Source organism: Caretta caretta, chromosome 8 (genome assembly GCF_965140235.1).
Source record: "Caretta caretta isolate rCarCar2 chromosome 8, rCarCar1.hap1, whole genome shotgun sequence".
NCBI lineage: Eukaryota > Metazoa > Chordata > Testudines > Cheloniidae > Caretta > Caretta caretta.
Window position 1 is genome coordinate 101,320,629 of NC_134213.1, and position 18,332 is coordinate 101,338,960.

General features: G+C 42.9%; 1 protein-coding gene across 2 annotated transcripts in view; it reads left to right on the top strand.

Annotated features, from left to right (window-relative positions):
- Nucleotides 1-18,332, top strand: part of BEND5 (BEN domain containing 5) — a 1,404,194-nt gene that overhangs the window by 1,247,071 nt on the left and 138,791 nt on the right. The window contains exon 10 of one of the 2 annotated variants that reach the window (XM_048861237.2): nucleotides 9,517-9,669. The exons of the other annotated variant lie outside the window; for it this stretch is intronic. Within the exon in view, the coding sequence (XP_048717194.1) occupies nucleotides 9,517-9,669 (153 nt within the window). The remainder of the gene's footprint in view (nucleotides 1-9,516; nucleotides 9,670-18,332) is intronic. 2 annotated transcript variants of the gene reach the window in all.

An 18,332-nucleotide genomic window follows, 5' to 3' on the forward strand; every position in this document is an offset into this window, starting at 1 on the left:
TTAACCTAATAGTGGGCCATGAACCCAGACGTCTCGCGAGAGGTTTGAAAATATGTGGCTAACTTTCTTATTTTTGTTGTTTAATTTCTGTGTTGCATCTGAACATTCTGGCTCCTGCTGGTACCAGTATAACTGAAAATAGGCTATTCTCTCTGTGTATTCTGTATTCTCTCTCTGGAGTCCAGAGACAGATGGAAGTTCTGGAGGTCTTGTGAGTTTTGTATTGTGGGGTTTCTAGACTAAGGGAGGTGCTTAGCATAGGACCTAGTCCAATGGGACTAACTCTTCTGAAACTTGGAGGGCCAGAGATGCAGCTAATGTAAATAGTTTTATCTGCATTGACTTCAGAGAAATTGCTCTGTCCATTGCTTGAAATAAATGGATTTGTGACAATTTATACCAGTGGCATTGCTGGCTGGGGACCTTTTTTTACTTTGTCCATTGCTGATGAAAAGCTGTGGCTTTAACCCCTGTGTGATGCATCACAGGAGGTATCTTTCTCCCTCCCTCCCAGCATACGATCTGTGTGGGAGAAGGAAGCTCTTTGACACTTCTTCTAAATGAATTGCTATACCAGAGAATTAATAAAATCCATATTGAAGTGACAGCTGGTGGACAGGCTTGGCTTTTCCCTGCATCACTTGCCTCTCTAGTGGCCAATGTTCTGGGCTCACTGCACATTTATCCTTTTATTATAGCTTTTATTGATTTTAAAAAAAAAAGTCTGTTTCCTTAAGAATCATAATTGCGCTGTTCAAACTCTAGCTTTGGTCATATCAGCACTAGCTACTAATATCATTTTTCTTTTGGTCCTTTAATTACTGACCTTCCAAAGGCATCCAGATAATGAAATAAAAATGCAAAAAAGCAAGAATCTATTTTCCCAATGTCCTTTTAATAGCAACATGCACCAAATTCCAGCCTCTCTGTTGCTTTGACTGTTTGGTGCCTTGACAATGGACACACAGTTTTATTCTTTATCCCTGGCTTCTTTTGGCTTTCCCTCCTGTGGTTAGATGATGACAGATGTTTGGCTGTGTGTGTGTGTGTTCCCTCTGTGTGCCGCCCCAGCCCTGTGCAGACAGCTGGCATGGCAGACCTCTAGCAAACTGCCCAATGACCACAAGATGCGTTAAGGGATGAAGGCATCCAGCCAGGTTTATTGTCGATGAAGCACGGTACTAGTATCCCGCAGACTCTACCGGACCACTAATGTATGTATGCCCGTAATAATGGACCAGCTCAGTGAACGGTGGGATTTTCCGTTTCTCCCTAGGCCAGACAAAAATACTCCCTCCAAGATACATCCTTATATCCCGATACAAACCAGTTATTACTGCTCCTTTGACATAGTTAGTTACTGCCCCCTGACGTGACTAGCTATCACCCATCACCTTGTACATGTTGGTTCAATTAATACATTTCTATTACGTACTGTACTGTTATCCTGATCTTATCTTTTAGGATGGGTCAGTATGTTCCTATTATTCTTGGGGAATGTTTTTGTACCATCCTTGATATCTGGATGTTCTGGTACCACTTGATATCGGGATGTGTTTGCGTGAGTGCTCTGTGACTAGCACTTCTTAAAATGTGTATTTCTGTAATATCAGCCCTGTCCTTGCCAAATTCTGTGAGCGGGTACTGCCTCATATCAGGCCTCTAATACGAGGGCTTATGTCTCAGACTCTCTTTCTACGACACCCCCCTCTTTCGATTTTATATATATATATATATGCGAGACACTTTAGGCTGACCCAGGATATCTACGGCATGGGTCATGTTAGCAGGGGTTCAAATGAAGTCTAGAGCAAAGACTCACTCATTTACCCTGCTGTCAGGAGCAAGAAGAGGTGAAGCCCATTCTTTTAAAGGAAGGAAACACTAAATGTAGTATTGGGGATGGAGAGGTGATTCTAACCGTTTCCAAGGGATTTCTGGTTTGATGCAGAGAGAATTTGCTTTGTTTTCTCTATCTCTTTAAGCTGAGTCAGCCCTTCTCATCGGTAATTACAGCTTTACTTTAAAAAAAAAAAAGAGAGAGAGAGCAAGTGAGAGAGAAAATCTCTGCCACTGATTGTCAGCACCAAGAAAAGACACTTGAGGAAATTAAATTGCTAGATGACTTTTATAAGGCATCTGAATCATTTTGCATTCTACCTCTAAAGAAGAAAGGGAGGCGTTTATTATCATGTAGTATAATGTAACTTGTAACTCTCTCAAATGGCAGCTGATGGCAGCCAGAAAAGTTTGGCCTTTCATTATTTTCTACATAGCATTTGAAGCAAATGTAAGGACTTGGGCCACATTTAAATTTTTTCTTCTTTTCCTTCTACTATTATTATTAAACATTTATATTGGACTCCGTCTAAAAACCACAGCCAGGTTGGGCCCCATTGATCTAAGTGCTGTACAAATGCCCCACAGATTGTACAATCCATTTAGGATTGGTTTTAATATCTCACAGGGGGGGATCTTCTCCCCCAAAAAATGACTTCAAAAGACCAGGGTTCCATTTATCTTTCAGAGGTCCTGACAATTCGTGGCCACTAAAGAGCTCCTAGCACTCTTGGCAATAATGTTAGTGCTAGCTCCAAATGCCAATTCAAGTAATTACATCTAAATCTCCAAGCAAATTTTAGCTGAAGTTTCAGGCTGATTATGTATTCTTCACTTCCGGTCTTAAAAGTGTATAGTGTTTCTGTCAGCATTACACCTGAGAAGTTGCTATGTGTCAGGAACGGAAGAAACAATTAGAACTGTGCAATAACTGATTTTTCAGCTTGCTGGATGATTCAACAATTTAAAACAAATTGTTTTAGGGTGACCCAAAATGGAAATTTTTGGTGAATTGAAACGTTGGGGGGAGGGGAAAAGGCTTTGGGATTGAATTATACATTTTGGTCAACCCGAAACTAAATGTTTTGTTTAGTTCTGGAGTTATTTTAATGGTTTTAAAAATAAATTTGAAGCAAATTTCTAACAGACGGTTTGAATAAAAAAATCAAAAGGTTTCATTTAGGAAATGTTGAAATGACGTGCTTCACTCTTTTAGGTTTTGGGGTTTTATTAATTGAAACAATTCGGCAAAATTGACGTGAATTCACAAAATGTTTCGGTTGACCGGAATCTGCACTTTTTGGAGAAAAAAAAGTTTCATCTGAAATTTTTTACCCATCTCTAAACAATTCCTGTATTTAAAGTGCTTTGGGATATATAGAGAGGTTGTTATAGTTAGGGAACACAACTTAATTCAGTTGCAAAACAAAACTCCAAACTGGCCCTCCACAGTTTGGAACATAGGAAATGATGTGGAGAACTAGAGTATAACAGCACAATAACTATAGAATCATAGGACTGGGTATGGCCCTCGAGACATCATCAAGTCCAGTCCCCTGCACTCATGGCAGAACTAAGTATTATCTATTATCTATGCTGCCATTGTCCACTGTAAGTCCAGGCCAGCTCCTTCGTGCCTGTGAACAAAGAGAATCTTTCTACTGGGAACATTTGTATTATATTAGCAATGCTGTGAGTGAATTTCTTCTGCAATGGAGAATGTGCAAGATGTTTCCCTTTGATAAAATAATAATAAACATGATCCAGAAGAAAAGAGATGTGAAACACTGAAATATCATTCTGCTCATATGCATTACGGTCTGGGAGTAGTTCCTGTAAATGGCAATTATTATAGCAATGTGTAAAATGTCACTGAACAGGATGGGCTACTGCAGATTTGGACTGGGATGTGTGGGATGGAGATGGATTTGGTATGCTCAGAAGAGTGAGGGACAAAGATGAGATATGATCAGAAGAGGAACGGGTTAAATAGTATTTGTTAGATAACTTATATGATACATTTCAAAAGATATTGGATTAATATTTTTAAATTATTTGACCATCAGATAATTTATCTGCTGAATCTCATATTTTTCAAATGCATTATTTGAATATTTTTAATCAGTCACATGGCTCTGCTTAGAAGGTGGTGACATGAATGCAGCAGGCTTGATCATTAAAAAAAAAAAAGGAATTTCAGAATCCCAAGAGAATTCTAGTTTCTTGGAAGAGTTCTATTTTATCCAGGAGACTGGGAGGAGATAGGAATACCCTCTAATAACAGCGTACTAGACTGGACCTCAGGAGGGCTGGGTTATGTTTTTGGTTCCATCACTGGCCTGCTGTGTAAACTTGGGAAAGTCATTTCCACTCTGTGCCTCAGGGTCCAGATCTGTAATATGATGATGCTACTTATCACTTTTGTAAATCACTTAGACCTATGGATTAAAAGAGCCTTATAATAGCTTGGTATTCTTATTGCATCGTGTGTGTAAGTCACAAAAACTGAGTGCCTTCAACCATCTTATTTAAGGTGCAAGTGATATTAGACAGTGGTTATGTATCCCGTTGTGCATCACAATTACTTTTTATTAGTAAAGATATCCCTGTAAAGAAGACATATCTAGTTTGTGCTAAAAATGTCTTGAGTCACTATGACTTGCAATGTTTAGGGACACTGCATATTTATTTTTTTAAAAATCTATGACTTTCCCACTGCTGGGCAATGAAAGGTGGGATCTCTCTTACAAAACAATTATTTTTGAATTGCAGCATTTAGTTACAAGGGTCCTTGACTACAGGATTCATGGGTTCCTACAGCAGGTTATACTCCTCTCACCTTTCCTTGATCTGAGAGTACCAACTCAACCGCATCCAGAGACAGAGGCTAAATTAATTTCTGCTGTAACTCCATTGACTGCATCAGAGATATACCAGGGATTAATTTACTATTGTGACAATGAAACTGGGGTCTTTACTTGGTAAAACCTAGAATTGACTTGTAGGCCGCTGTGTCAACTATATTACGTGTGCTTTTCTGGGACTTTCTGTTAAATTGTGCAATATTATCACTCTTCCTCCTAGACTCTGGTGCCTATCTCAAGACACTTGCCCGTTTATACTCCAATTCTTTGCCCAGTCCAGTACAGGATTAAATTACATAAATCTTACAGTGTGAGACTTCAGAAGCTATGTAACTTCTCAGATAGAAGGTTAAGGAGGTGACTTGATCATGGTCGAAAAGTAACTACCCTCAGAAATCCTTCCTCATGTGAAGGGTTTTTTAAACTAGCAAACAAAGGCATAACAAAATCGGGTGGCTGAAACTGATAGTAGACACATTCAGACAGGAAATAAGGTGCTAATTTTTAACAGTAAGGGTAATTAACCACTGAAAAAATTTACCTGGGGTTGTGGTAGAGTCCCTGTCACTTGAGGTCTTTTACATCAAGGTTGGATGTTTTTCTAACGGTATGCTTTAGGTCAACCAGAAGTTATAGGCTTGATGCAGGAAGTATTGTGTGAAATTCAGTGGCCTGGGTTATGCAGCCCAAATGTTGCTTATATTAACTTATTGCTTCTAGTTGCAGCCTGCTAGACCAACTAAAAAAAATCCTCTGCTTCCAGGGATGTCAAACATTCAAATACATGTAGACAGGTGTGTCCTATAGCCATAGATAAGACCATTATCAGAAGAACCCAAAGCTGACTGAGTTTAGAGCCAAATATGAGGAACGTTTGACAGCCTTCCTCCAAGAACTGTGTATGTAAATGACAATACAATCCCATCTCTACAACTAAATCTTACTTTAATGCACATCCATGGGTGGGGAAATGGAGGGAAGTGACACAATTTAGGTTATGGACTCTTATGTATCTTAAATTTGTATGGCACTTAGATACAAATGTAGAAGGGGCCTTAGAAATCCCTATGGCCATGTCTACACTACCCACTGGATCAGCGGGTAGTGATCGATCCCCGATCGTTTTGCCGTCGACTCCAGAACTCCACCAGGGCAAGAGGTGGAAGCGGAGTCGACGGGGGAGCGGCGGCCGTCGATCCCACGCCGTGAGGATGCGAAGTAAGTGATTCTAAGTCGATCTAAGATACGTCGACTTCAGCTACACTATTCTCCTAGCTGAAGTTGCGTATCTTAGATCAATCCTCCCCCCCAGTGTAGACCTGGCCTTAGATATCTAGATCATAAATCCTCTTAGATGTCAATTCACTCATTACAAATCTACTATTATAATGTGCTACAGTATTTTGTTATGAAATGCTGAGAAGTATCTGATTGCATCAGATTTTCTTTCTGATGGGGAAATTGTCCTATGGAAAGTAATATGCTCCAGTGTTATTAATTTCTTTATGCTTTGAAACTGATTTTTCAAAGAGGAAAGAGGAAAATTCTGCTTGATAGTTCATACTATATTTGCTAATCTTTCCTGACCATAGTATAACTCTGAATTGCTGGTGTGCTTTTTATTGTTATGCTGGTCCTCTACCAGCCCAGTATAATGTTTTGGCAGTAGCAAACAGTTTACTATGTTAAAGACAAATACAATCAAATACTCCTTTTCCTATGTAGTATAGTCACCTATTGATATTGCATTAAACTAGCATCTTAACACAGGAGAGGCTTAATAAGATGCAGTATTGCTCTCTTGGCTATTTAATTAAACTAAACAGTCATTGTGGGTTGTGCATTGGTTTACTGCCAAGGGAAAGGTTTCAGAGTAACAGCCGTGTTAGTCTGTATTCGCAAAAAGAAAAGGAGGACTTGTGGCACCTTAGAGACTAACCAATTTATTTGAGCATAAGCTTTCGTGAGCTACAGCTCACTTCATCGGATGCATACCGTGGAAAATACAGATGATGTTTTTATACACACAAATCATGAAAAAATGGGTGTTTATCACTACAAAAGGTTTTCTCTCCCCCCACCCCACTCTCCTGCTGGTAATAGCTTATGTAAAGTGATCACTCTCCTTACAATGTGTATGATAATCAAGATGGGCCATTTCCAGCACAAATCCAGGTTTTCTCCCCCCCACCCACCCCCAAACAAACCCACTCTCCTGTTGGTAATAGCTTATCTAAAGTGATCACTCTCCTTACAATGTGTATGATAATCAAGGTGGGCCATTTCCAGGACAAATCCAGGGTTTAACAAGAACGTCTGAGGAAGGGGTGGGGGGAATAGGAAAACAAGGGGAAATAGGCTACCTTGCATAATGACTTAGCCTCTCCCAGTCTCTATTCAAGCCTAAGTTAATTGTATCCAATTTGCAAATGAATTCCAATTCAACAGTTTCTCGCTGGAGTCTGGATTTGAAGTTTTTCTGTTGTAATATCGCAACTTTCATGTCTGTAATTGCATGACCAGAGAGATTGAAGTGTTCTCCGACTGGTTTATGAATGTTATAATTCTTGACATCTGATTTGTGTCCATTTATTCTTTTACGTAGAGACTGTCCAGTTTGGCCAATGTACATGGCAGAGGGGCATTGCTGGCACATGATGGCATATATCACATCGGTAGATGTGCAGGTGAATGAGCCTCTGATAGTGTGGCTGATGTGATTAGGCCCTGTGATGGTGTCCCCTGAATAGATATGTGGGCACAATTGGCAACGGGCTTTGTTGCAAGGATAGGTTCCTGGGTTAGAGGTTCTGTTGTGTGGTATGTGGTTGCTGGTGAGTATTCGCTTCAGGTTGGGGGACTGTCTGTAGGCAAGGACTGGCCTGTCTCCCAAGATTTGTGAGAGTGTTGGGTCATCCTTCAGGATAGGTTGTAGATCCTTGATAATTCGTTGGAGGGGTTTTAGTTGGGGGTTGAAGGTGATGGCTAGTGGCGTTCTGTTATTTTCTTTGTTAGGCCTGTCCTGTAGTAGGTGACTTCTGGGAATTCTTCTGGCTCTATCAATCTATTTCTTCACTTCCGCAGGTGAGTATTGTAGTTGTAAGAATGCTTGATAGAGATCTTGTAGGTGTTTGTCTCTGTCTGAGGGGTTGGAGCAAATGCGGTTGTATCGCAGAGCTTGGCTGTAGACAATGGATCGTGTGGTGTGGTCAGGGTGAAAGCTGGAGGCATGTAAGTAGGAATAGCGGTCAGTAGATTTCCGGTATAGGGTGGTGTTTATGTGACCATCGTTTATTAGCACTGTAGTGTCCAGGAAGTGGATCTCTTGTGTGGACTGGACCAGGCTGAGGTTGGTGGTGGGATGGAAATTGTTGAAATCATGGTGGAATTCTTCAAGGGCTTCTTTTCCATGGGTCCAGATGATGAAGATGTCATCAGTATAGCACAAGTAGAGTAGGGGCATTAGGGGACGAGAGCTGAGGAAGCGTTGTTCTAAGTCAGCCATAAAAATGTTGGCATACTGTGGGGCCATGCGGGTACCCATAGCAGTGCCGCTGATCTGAAGGTATACATTGTCCCCAAATGTAAAATAGTTATAGGTAAGGACAAAGTCACAAAGTTCAGCCACCAGGTTAGCCGTGACATTATCGGGGATAGTGTTCTTGACGGCTTGTAGTCCATCTTTGTGTGGAATGTTGGTGTAGAGGGCTTCTACATCCATAGTGGCCAGGATGGTGTTATCAGGAAGATCACCGATGGATTGTAATTTCCTCAGGAAGTCAATGGTGTCTCGAAGGTAGCTGGGAGTGCTGGTAGCGTAGGGCCTGAGGAGGGAGTCTACATAGCCAGACAATCCTGCTGTCAGGGTGCCAATGCCTGAGATGATGGGGCGCCCAGGATTTCCAGGTTTATGAATCTTGGGTAGTAGATAGAATATCCCAGGTCGGGGTTCCAGGGGTGTATCTGTGCGGATTTGATCTTGTGCTTTTTCAGGGAGTTTCTTGAGCAAATGCTGTAGTTTCTTTTGGTAATTCTCAGTGGGATCAGAGGGTAATGGCTTGTAGAAAGTGATGTTGGAGAGCTGCCGAGCAGCCTCTTGTTCATATTCCGACCTATTCATGATGACAACAGCATTTTATGTCACGCTCGGTGCCTGGAAATTGGAGAATTTAAGAGTAGAAAAACAAATCAGGATGTGTCATGTGAAAGTGACCCAAAGCAACCCCTCCCTAAGGGTCTGAGCATGGTGCTTCTGAGGGCTCCCAATGGAGCCTGCAGACTTTGACCTTCAACTAAGGTCCTTGCATGGCAGTGGACTGCACTGCCATTAGATGGTCAGGCTGACACCTGGAACATGGGAGTCAAGTTGGGTAGGGAAAGTGAAGCTTGCTAGCCATTTAGGGAGTACAATGAAGAAGAGAAGCACAGGGGGCTACAAACAGCAGAGAAAAGAAAAGTCAGAACTGAGGGCACTCTGCCTTTTTTCTGCACTGGGTCGTCCTTAGTGTTCAGAGAGTTAGTAGACTCGGATGTTTCCACCCCCACAGGGATCAGGATACACTGACAATCCCACAGAAGCACATCTTGCAAATCTTTGTTTGCAAGATTTCAACCCCACTTTTACAGAGCCAAAGAGGCACGGATATGTTTGCATAAACCAAAGCAATCTAGCCAGCACAGCTCTCTGATTATGCAGACCCCACCACTGCTATATGGTTTTAAGGATGGCAGCCTTACTGTTAACACAGGCTTGTCCTTTAGAATGTTATTGTGATCTGTCTCATGTTTGTTTGTTTGTCTGTCTCCTCAATAGAAAATTAGCCTGGAGTTCTATATTGACATCCATGCCCACTCCACCATGATGAATGGTTTCATGTATGGGAACATCTTTGAAGAGGAGGAAAGATTTCAGAGACAGGCTATTTTCCCTAAGCTACTCTGTCAGAATGCTGAAGATTTCTCCTTTGTAAGCAACATTTCTCTTAATTTGTTTTTATTTTCCTTTTTAAAAAGAAAGATAAATGCGAGGCTTCATGAAAGTCTATGAATGTTGTTTTTAATGTGAAGCATGACATATTTTCAAATTTTAATGATAATATGTTTGTCACCATTTTTACCATCAGTAATTACCAGTGGAGATCACAACCCCTTCTCTCCAAGGTGTACGTTGTGGTTATACATCTTACAGCTGTACACACAAAAAATATTAACAGCCTAAGTCATCCTACTTGTAAGGTTGTAAGACATTAGAGAAGGCTGAAAAATGGAATTTCAGTCCCCCAGGAAATCCAAGATTTCAAAATTTGGTTTTGTCCCAAATTGGGACAAAAAAGTCAAAATCTTGGAATTATTCACAAAATGAAATATTCTAAAATATTTTGTTCCAATCTCGTTGAAACATTGCATTTTGATAAAGTCTAACAGTTGAATTTTGACTTTGACAAGATGAGTGAGGTAATATCTTTTACCGGACCAACTTCTATGGTGGAAGGGAACAAGCTTTTGAGCTTCACAGCTTTCTTGGGTTTGCAGAAAGTAGCCAGAGTGTCTGGCTTTATAATTTTGACTTTTATATGATGTTATCATAAAAAAGTTTCAACTATTATATTATATTCATAAAAGTAAACAATGATAAAGTCAAAATGAAATGCTTTGATAATTTCCTGTTGGAAATGTTGATCATATTGATACATTTCCACACACCCAATTTGATTTCATGGCATCAGCTTTTTTCAATGGAAAACCATTTAGTCAGAGATGTTTTGAGCAGCTCTGTAAGATGTCAATCGCATTTTTAGCTAGACCGAGGGGAGGATTCTAGAGGATGGAGGCTTTGGTTCCCAGCAGAAATCTGTTTTAGTTTGTCATATTCTGACTCCTTTCATTGACCACAATTGTATTTCCTCAATCTCTGTTTTCTCCTTCCCTCATCCCTCCACACAGTATGTTTCTAGCTCTATGGTATGAGTGAGGGTTCCTTGTGAATGACATGACAGCTGGTGTGTGGCACTCACATCCTCCCCATCTCCATAATGCCATCTCAGTTAACCAAAGTGAGAGATTGGGGGTCAGAAGAGTAGAGAGAAAAGGGGGAGCTCCCCACCTTTTGGCTTCAGGACAACAACAGATTAACAACATCAGACACAAGAGCAGCCAAGTCTGAGAACTGGAAGCAAGGTGATCAGAAACAAGGCCATTTTCCTGATGGCAGTAATGCCAGCCCAAAGTTTTATCATCAAGGAGCAATGCAGAAATTGCTTCTCATGGTCTCATGTAATAGAGACTTGTCTGTAATTGCTTTGCAATACAGAGCTGATGAGAGAACTAGAGATGGAGTTATGCCAAGGTGTATACCAGCAGAAGGACTAGGGAGACAAGCTTGTTAATCCCTCCCAAATTTCTAGGTTCTCTGTTTAGACTAGTGATGGGTGAACCTCGAACTTAGGAGAATCAGCATAGAAATGAGAGTGTGTCTTTGGCCCAGCTGCCTCTCAGAATATATGTCCAGCAGGTTTGCTCCACATCGGGGGTGGGACTCTGCCAGGAGAAAGCTTCAAAAGGGATCCTGCTGTGCCTCAAGAATTTGGGTTCAGTGTGTTTATACTGCTGCCTGACTGGTTCAGCTCCTCGCCACTCCCTCATTAATAGGAAGGGATCCTCAGGGCCCTATGGCCTTCTTCCCCCCACACTTTCCCCCTGATTGCTCTCTGGTGAGCAGGCGTCCTTCGCGCTCGCTGCAGGTTTATCAGCAACTGCAGCTGGCCTGGTAGTGCTGTCCAGCTGCCCGTTCCAGGCACCGCTGCTGCCAGCCTTTAACCGTCACCTCTCAGCTGCTTCCCTAGCGTTGTTCTAATATGACACACTCAGGGCCTTCCAGATCATGCTGTAGTTTGGGCTTTCTTTCCTGGGCACGCTGTGCATTCCGGGATGTCCCTCAAGGAGAAGTCCCAGAGCACAGAACATCAGAGTCCAATGCTAGATAAGAAGGGAAAGGGGCTGAGATTAGGTGCAAGGAATGGCAGAAAGTCTCGGCCAGTTCTTCTCTTCCCGAAAGCACTCTGGTGTGCCAGGTGTGTATTGACTAGAATCATAGAATCATAGAATATCAGGGTTGGAAGGGACCCCAGAAGGTCATCTAGTCCAACCCCCTGCTCGAAGCAGGACCAATTCCCAGTTAAATCATCCCAGCCAGGGCTTTGTCAAGCCTGACCTTAAAAACCTCTAAGGAAGGAGATTCTACCACCTCCCTAGGTAACGCATTCCAGTGTTTCACTACCCTCATAGTGAAAAAGTTTTTCCTAATATCCAATCTAAACCTCCCCCACTGCAACTTGAGACCATTACTCCTCGTTCTGTCATCTGCTACCATTGAGAACAGTCTAGAGCCATCCTCTTTGGAACCCCCTTTCAGGTAGTTGAAAGCAGCTATCAAATCCCCCCTCATTCTTCTCTTCTGCAGACTAAACAATCCCAGTTCCCTCAGCCTCTCCTCATAAATCATGTGTTTCAGTCCCCTAATCATTTTTGTTGCCCTTCGCTGGACTCTCTCCAATTTATCCACATCCTTCTTGTAGTGTGGGGCCCAAAACTGGACACAGTACTCCAGATGAGGCCTCACCAATGTGGGAAGCACTGAGAACAGGGGACTGGGCATCAGCATTGTTGGCATCTATTCGTGGTGCTGTCAAGGACTCTGTAGAAGTTCTGGGGCAAGTTGCTTCACCTCTCTGTTCCACAGTCACAGTTTACCTCTTCAAATACATATTAGACTTCAGTGTGCTTAATAAAGTAGGCTGGGATTTTCCAAGGAGGCTAAGGGAGTTAGGCACACAATTCCTTGAGTTGGGTGCCTAACTCCTGAAGGCTCCTTTGAGAGAGAAGAAGGATGGCTTAGTATTTAGGGCAATAATGTAGGGCTTGGGAGACCTGGGTTCAAGCCCTGGTTCTGCCACAGGCTTCCTTTGAGACCTCGGGCAAGTCATAGAATCATAGAATATCAGGGTTGGAAGGGACCTCAGGAGGTCATCTAGTCCAACCCCCTGCTCAAAGCAGGACCAATCTCCAATTTTTGCCCCAGATCTCTAAGTGGCCCCCTCAAGGATTGAACTCACAACCCTGGGTTTAGCAGGCCAATGCTCAAACCACTGAGCTATCCCTCCCCCCAAGTCACTTTGTTTCTTTGTACCTCGGTTTCCTACTTGTACAATGGAGGGAATAGCATTGCCCTACCTCGCAGGGGTGTTATGTGGATAAATATATTAAAGACTGCAAGGTGCTCAGATGCTACAGTGATGGATAGAAAATTGGAGACTTAATGTATGTTCTTCCTATTAACAAGGGAAATGAGGTTTCCCTATTGGTTCAAACTCTCCCTTAAAAAGGGATGTAGGAAATAGGTGCCAACAATTAAGTAAAAAACACTGCCTCCCCCCTCTGACTCATAGGTTTGTGTTTGGTGGTAGCTGGAAGATTAAAGCGAGCGTTGGCTTCCAGCCCGCAGCAGTTCCTCCTGGTGCTGCTGGCACGCAATGTATTATGTAGTGTCAGTGCCCCCAACCTATGTAGTTGCTATGTCACTTAATGCAGCATAGGATTTGTTTGCAGTGTGAGCCAATGTGTCATACAAGGGAGCACAATGAACTGGGTCAGTGGCAGGCCCCCAAACAATAGCTATGCTGCTGTTCAACTTCAGAGGAGGGCATTTCAGCCCACTGATCTCCTGTTTCGTTTGGAAGATATACCCTGTCATCAATCCACAGCATTAATATCTGCCTGTAGAGCAGAATGTATTTTTGATATGCATGTGTCCAGATATGAATGGGGATGCTTGGGGATTTGAAAACAACAAGGGGATGCACCGGTGTGTATTTAAGGGAGGCACTGGAAGTTGCCACTGTTTTCCAAATGAAATAGTCTCCAAGCTGTAGCATTTTCAGCTGCATGCGTAGGAGTCGTGCGAACGGTTGGAAATATCTTTGACTCTGCTGCTAGAATAGCTGCCTAAAAGATATAAAAAGGCTCCTTGGTTTGAGAGTTTTGTGTGTTTGGAGGGGTGAGGGGAACGTGTTGGAGATTAAAAATCGTGTATGTAAATACAGTCCATTGAATGCTCCAAGAGTCGGGGGAAGTGCATCGTTAGCGTTATCAGGCCGATGTTTGAAAGTGTGGGAATAGGCCAGTGTTGTTGCTAATTAATCCTCCAGAGCTTCAGGAGGTCTCATTTTACATTGTATCCCACTGCAGACATGGTTGGGATTCGAATACTTCAACAGCAGCACTTCAAGCGAAAGCAGGCGGCTGCGTGAAGTGTTGTCCATAATTGACTAGCTCCATGTCTTCACACAGCACAGAGACAATGTTCCATTATGTTATCCATTGACAAGATCATTGCAACGATTACTCTCCTTAAAGCGTCTGTCAACCTTGATTGATTTGCCAAGGACAAAGAACTGAAAAGATTTGAAGTGGGGGTACAATTTTTGCCACCATTTAGCATATATAATAGATCTCCTTTGATGTCAAAAGCTCATCTTCTATTAATAATGCAGAGGGCTTTTGAATGCAGGCTACTCGTATGGGGTTCCACACTAATAACCTAGTTGCTGTGAAATGGGATTCACTTTGGAAAAGCAGTCATTTGTCTGGGCTTTATGCGTTCAGAATGAATCCCGATTCAATGGAATTTCTTTCAATGCTCTGCATGATTGCAGCTGAACCCAGAGCGGGCTAGGGAAAGCAAATCCTTCCCTTCCAGCTGGGAATCTGGCAGCAAGCACACAGCGAGATGCAAACAAGCAGAGACAACAAGCCTAAGATGATGCGATCAGAGGCCTTGTTTGGTTTGTCTGGCAATCTCCCATTAATATACTGTAGGGCACATTTCATGCACGGCTGCTTTCTTCACCTATCATTGCCATTAGGCCTTTTTATTTAAATGACAGCATATGAGGTAGAGTGGTGTAGAGATTAGAGCAGGGGATGAGAGGGTTGTGTTTGGCTCTGCTACTGACTCACTTGCATGATGTCAGGCAAGTCCCCTAACTTCTCTGCCCTATCTGCTAAGTGGGAGATTAAAAAAAATAATACATGCCTCACTGAAGTTCTGAGGATTAATTAGTCTGCACAATAAATAATGCGTAAAGTACTAAACATTCTTTGGAAACTAATGCAGTTTTAAAGGTATCAGTAGGTATTTTAAGTCCCAGCTATGGCTGTCATGAAATGTGGGAATATCTTCCATATTTGTAACAACTTCCAAGAAGAGCCTCTGCCAGGAGAAAATGAAAAGCCAGCGCCTGTTTCGGTGGGTCTCACCAAATCCACACGATCTTGTACTACCCTTAGTGGCTGTGCAGCAACTGCTGGCTGCAGATCCCACTTCCTACATCGGCATTCACCTGGATGCCGCTGCATAAATAAGGAAACAGGCACACAAAGAAAAGCTATGAAGTTGTGCTCTGTGACAAATATGTAAAAGACACATTTACTTGGGCTGCCGTAGAGGAAATAAGGTCAGAATTGGTAGGAAAAGCTTTTATATTTTCAAGCATCTAGAAAGATATTTTTAAACAACAGAGTAAATATATTATGCTCTAAAGTTATCATAGGAAGAGCTGACAGACTGACTAATCAGGTTTTATGAGCAGCTGTTGACACCATCTCTGAACGCATTACGCATAGATGGGAATTGTTGTGCTCTTTGGAGTGGTGTTCTTAGTTTGACATTTCTCATTCTGGAGAATGGATTAGTCATAATGGCCCAGATACAAGCACTTGAGCATTTCAAGAACATGTTAGCCTCAGGGATGGCTAATTTTGACCTTTGTGACAGTATTAGAGGAGACCATCTGTTGTCTCTGTTTCAGTTAAAAGCAACAACCAGAGCCACTCTATAATGGTTTTATTGTCTCCCATGGATTGCTTTTCTGGCCGTTAAACGAAAAAAGATGTTGGTCAAAGATCAGTGTTCAGGTAGCAACACCGTGAATAGGTGACACCCCAAATCCTTTCTATTTCTTCGCAGTCTCTCCCCTCCTTCGCTCACCTTGTTCCTCAGAATAGAATGACTACATTATTACTCCTATTTCTCATTATTTTTTATGGTAGCAGCTAGGAGCCCTCTTCTGCCCAGTACTGTACAAATACAGTGAAGGACTGGCCCTGCCAAGGAGTCTTTACAATCTAAATAGAAAATATAGAGAGTGGGAAAGGAGACAGCAGTGAAGTGACTTGCTCAAGGTCACACAGCAGATCAGAGGACAGAACCCATCTCTCCTGTGTTCTAGGTCCAGTGCCCGAGCCACTAGACCATACAGTCTTCCCCAGAGGCTGAGCTCTGTGTGACATTTATATTTAGCACATAAACAATTAAGAATCAGTCCAGCCAGTCTTAAAGCTGATCTGCCTGCTCTTTGGGACTGCTTAGCAATACTCTGAACTAATGCAGTGCCTTTTATCTCAAAGCCCTTGTCCCCATCATACAGGTGAGGCAACTGTGGGACAGAGAGGTTGAGGCCACCATTTTTAAATTTGGATGCTGGAAGTTAGGCAAATAGTGATGTCAATATACTATCCATTTGCTGCTGGAGATCCCATTCCCTTGCTGTGCTCTTCTCCGGGAAGCGGATTTCTAAGAAAAGAAGGTCTGCAAGTGTGTTGTCCTGGGTCTTGAAGCCATGCCAGGGAGTGCCCAGGCAGCTGCCACATCCTGAGCTCCACCCAATGGCTACTGAGAAGCTGGTGGCACACGTAAATTATTGAGCTGAATTTTAGCTCCTGCATTTCCTGTTTTCTTCACCGTTCCTCATATCTTCATTCACCCACTCCATCTGAGCTTCTCATCCCTCAGCTGCTTCCTGATGTTGACGATAAAACTTTTTTCTCCTTTCTTTCTCTCCTCCCCCACATCCATCCCTCTATCCTTCCTTACAGCCTTCCTTGATCTGCACCTTTCAACAAGCCTTCTCCCATGTGCTAGCAACAGCTGCTCCAGTCTGTCAATGCCGTCACATGCTGGATGCCCTGTTCTGTAATCTTGTGATCCATAGCACTAATCTCTGAAATCACTCTGCATTCTGGGGCACCACTGAGGGAAGCACTATGAATCAATGCAGGGGCTAATCCCAGGTGACAAGTGGTGGACCAAGCGAAAGATCAGAAGGAGAGTTGGTTTGGACTTGGGCAGGGGCCATTAGCACTGCAAATGGGATCAGGGGAAGGGAACAGGTGCGTGTGGTTGACCAGAGCAGGGATACATCCCTTCTACATATCTTTCGGTCATTTAGACAAAACTCCCTTGTCACTGGAATACCAATGACTGCTGTGTTCAGGCAGGCTTTGTCAACATCATGCAAGACCAACAGATCTCCCCAGAAATCTCTCAAAACCAGAACGCAATAGAAATGATTCTACCGCCTTGTTTGTTGTCTTATACCAGTGGCATTTCCAGGAAGACAAATATATCCATTATGTATTTGTTTCCCTTTTGGGATACATTTTTGTTCACTGCTCCTTGGACATGCTGCTCTATACTTTGAGGGGGAAGTGGGGATGTGTTTGTGATGACACGGGCAACAGTCTGTAAACTGTATGTTTCTCAGCCTGTATGTCTCTGTCTCCCAAGAATGCTGCCCTCTGGAGATGCTTGGCCAAATGAAACTGATCTGTCACATGATAGTGAATCAGTCCAGCCCCATGTTACCCAGAGGCTTATCTTCAAATTAATCTGTTCCACTAAGACGAGAGGGGGAAATAAACACCCACAAGCTACGCAGTTGTTGTTGTTTATTTTTCTTTCTGCTACTTTCTTATCATTTTGCTTGTAAATGCATCATTTTTAAAACCCCAGGGGAAGAAATCCTGTATATTTGAGGGTGAAACATCTTTCCTGTTACTCTAAAATTGTTAGCACTTAGTCTGGTAAAGTAACATATACACAGACCTTCACTGTTACTTTAATCAACCATCTGGGGCCGGATTGTGGCCTGGCAAGTGGAGCATCACAGGGCTGTTAGGTGTGGATGGACAGCACCTTGTGTAACCGACTCCTAGACACTACCACTGTACATAGAATTAATAATAAGGAACTGGCTACCTGCAGCCTCACCTGCACCATGGGGGAGGAAGTAAGCTCCAGGGAGCTAATACTTCTGCATGCCTTGGGGAGCATACCCCTGCATCAGGTACTGACCCAGCATAGTTTACTCCCTCCCTGGAGCAGGGGGGAACCCAGAAGGATCTTGAGATTCAGAGTCATTGTCTCCCAGCTGGGCTTTCCAGGAGCTGGGGCCCCTGCCTGAGAGCAGTTTGTGATCTCGCCATCCACGCCTTGGAATTAATTGTGGGCTTGCCATTTAATGATGGGTTTATCAGTTTCCCAACAGGTTACGCCATATAGATTGCTGCTTCTCTGGTAGTTGTGCCGCCTTGTCTGTCTGGCTCTGTGGCAGTGTCCGAAACGTGTGTCATTTCTGTCAGTGCCCTGCCAGGATTCCCTCCCTCCCCGCGCCAATATTCATAACGTGGCTGTAACCTATAGCACCTCAGGCAATTGCTACAGGGAATTCTTGTGCATCTTTTGAGGCAGTGTCTCATTTTTCATGGACGAGCAGGAGAAGTGAGGGCCCCAGA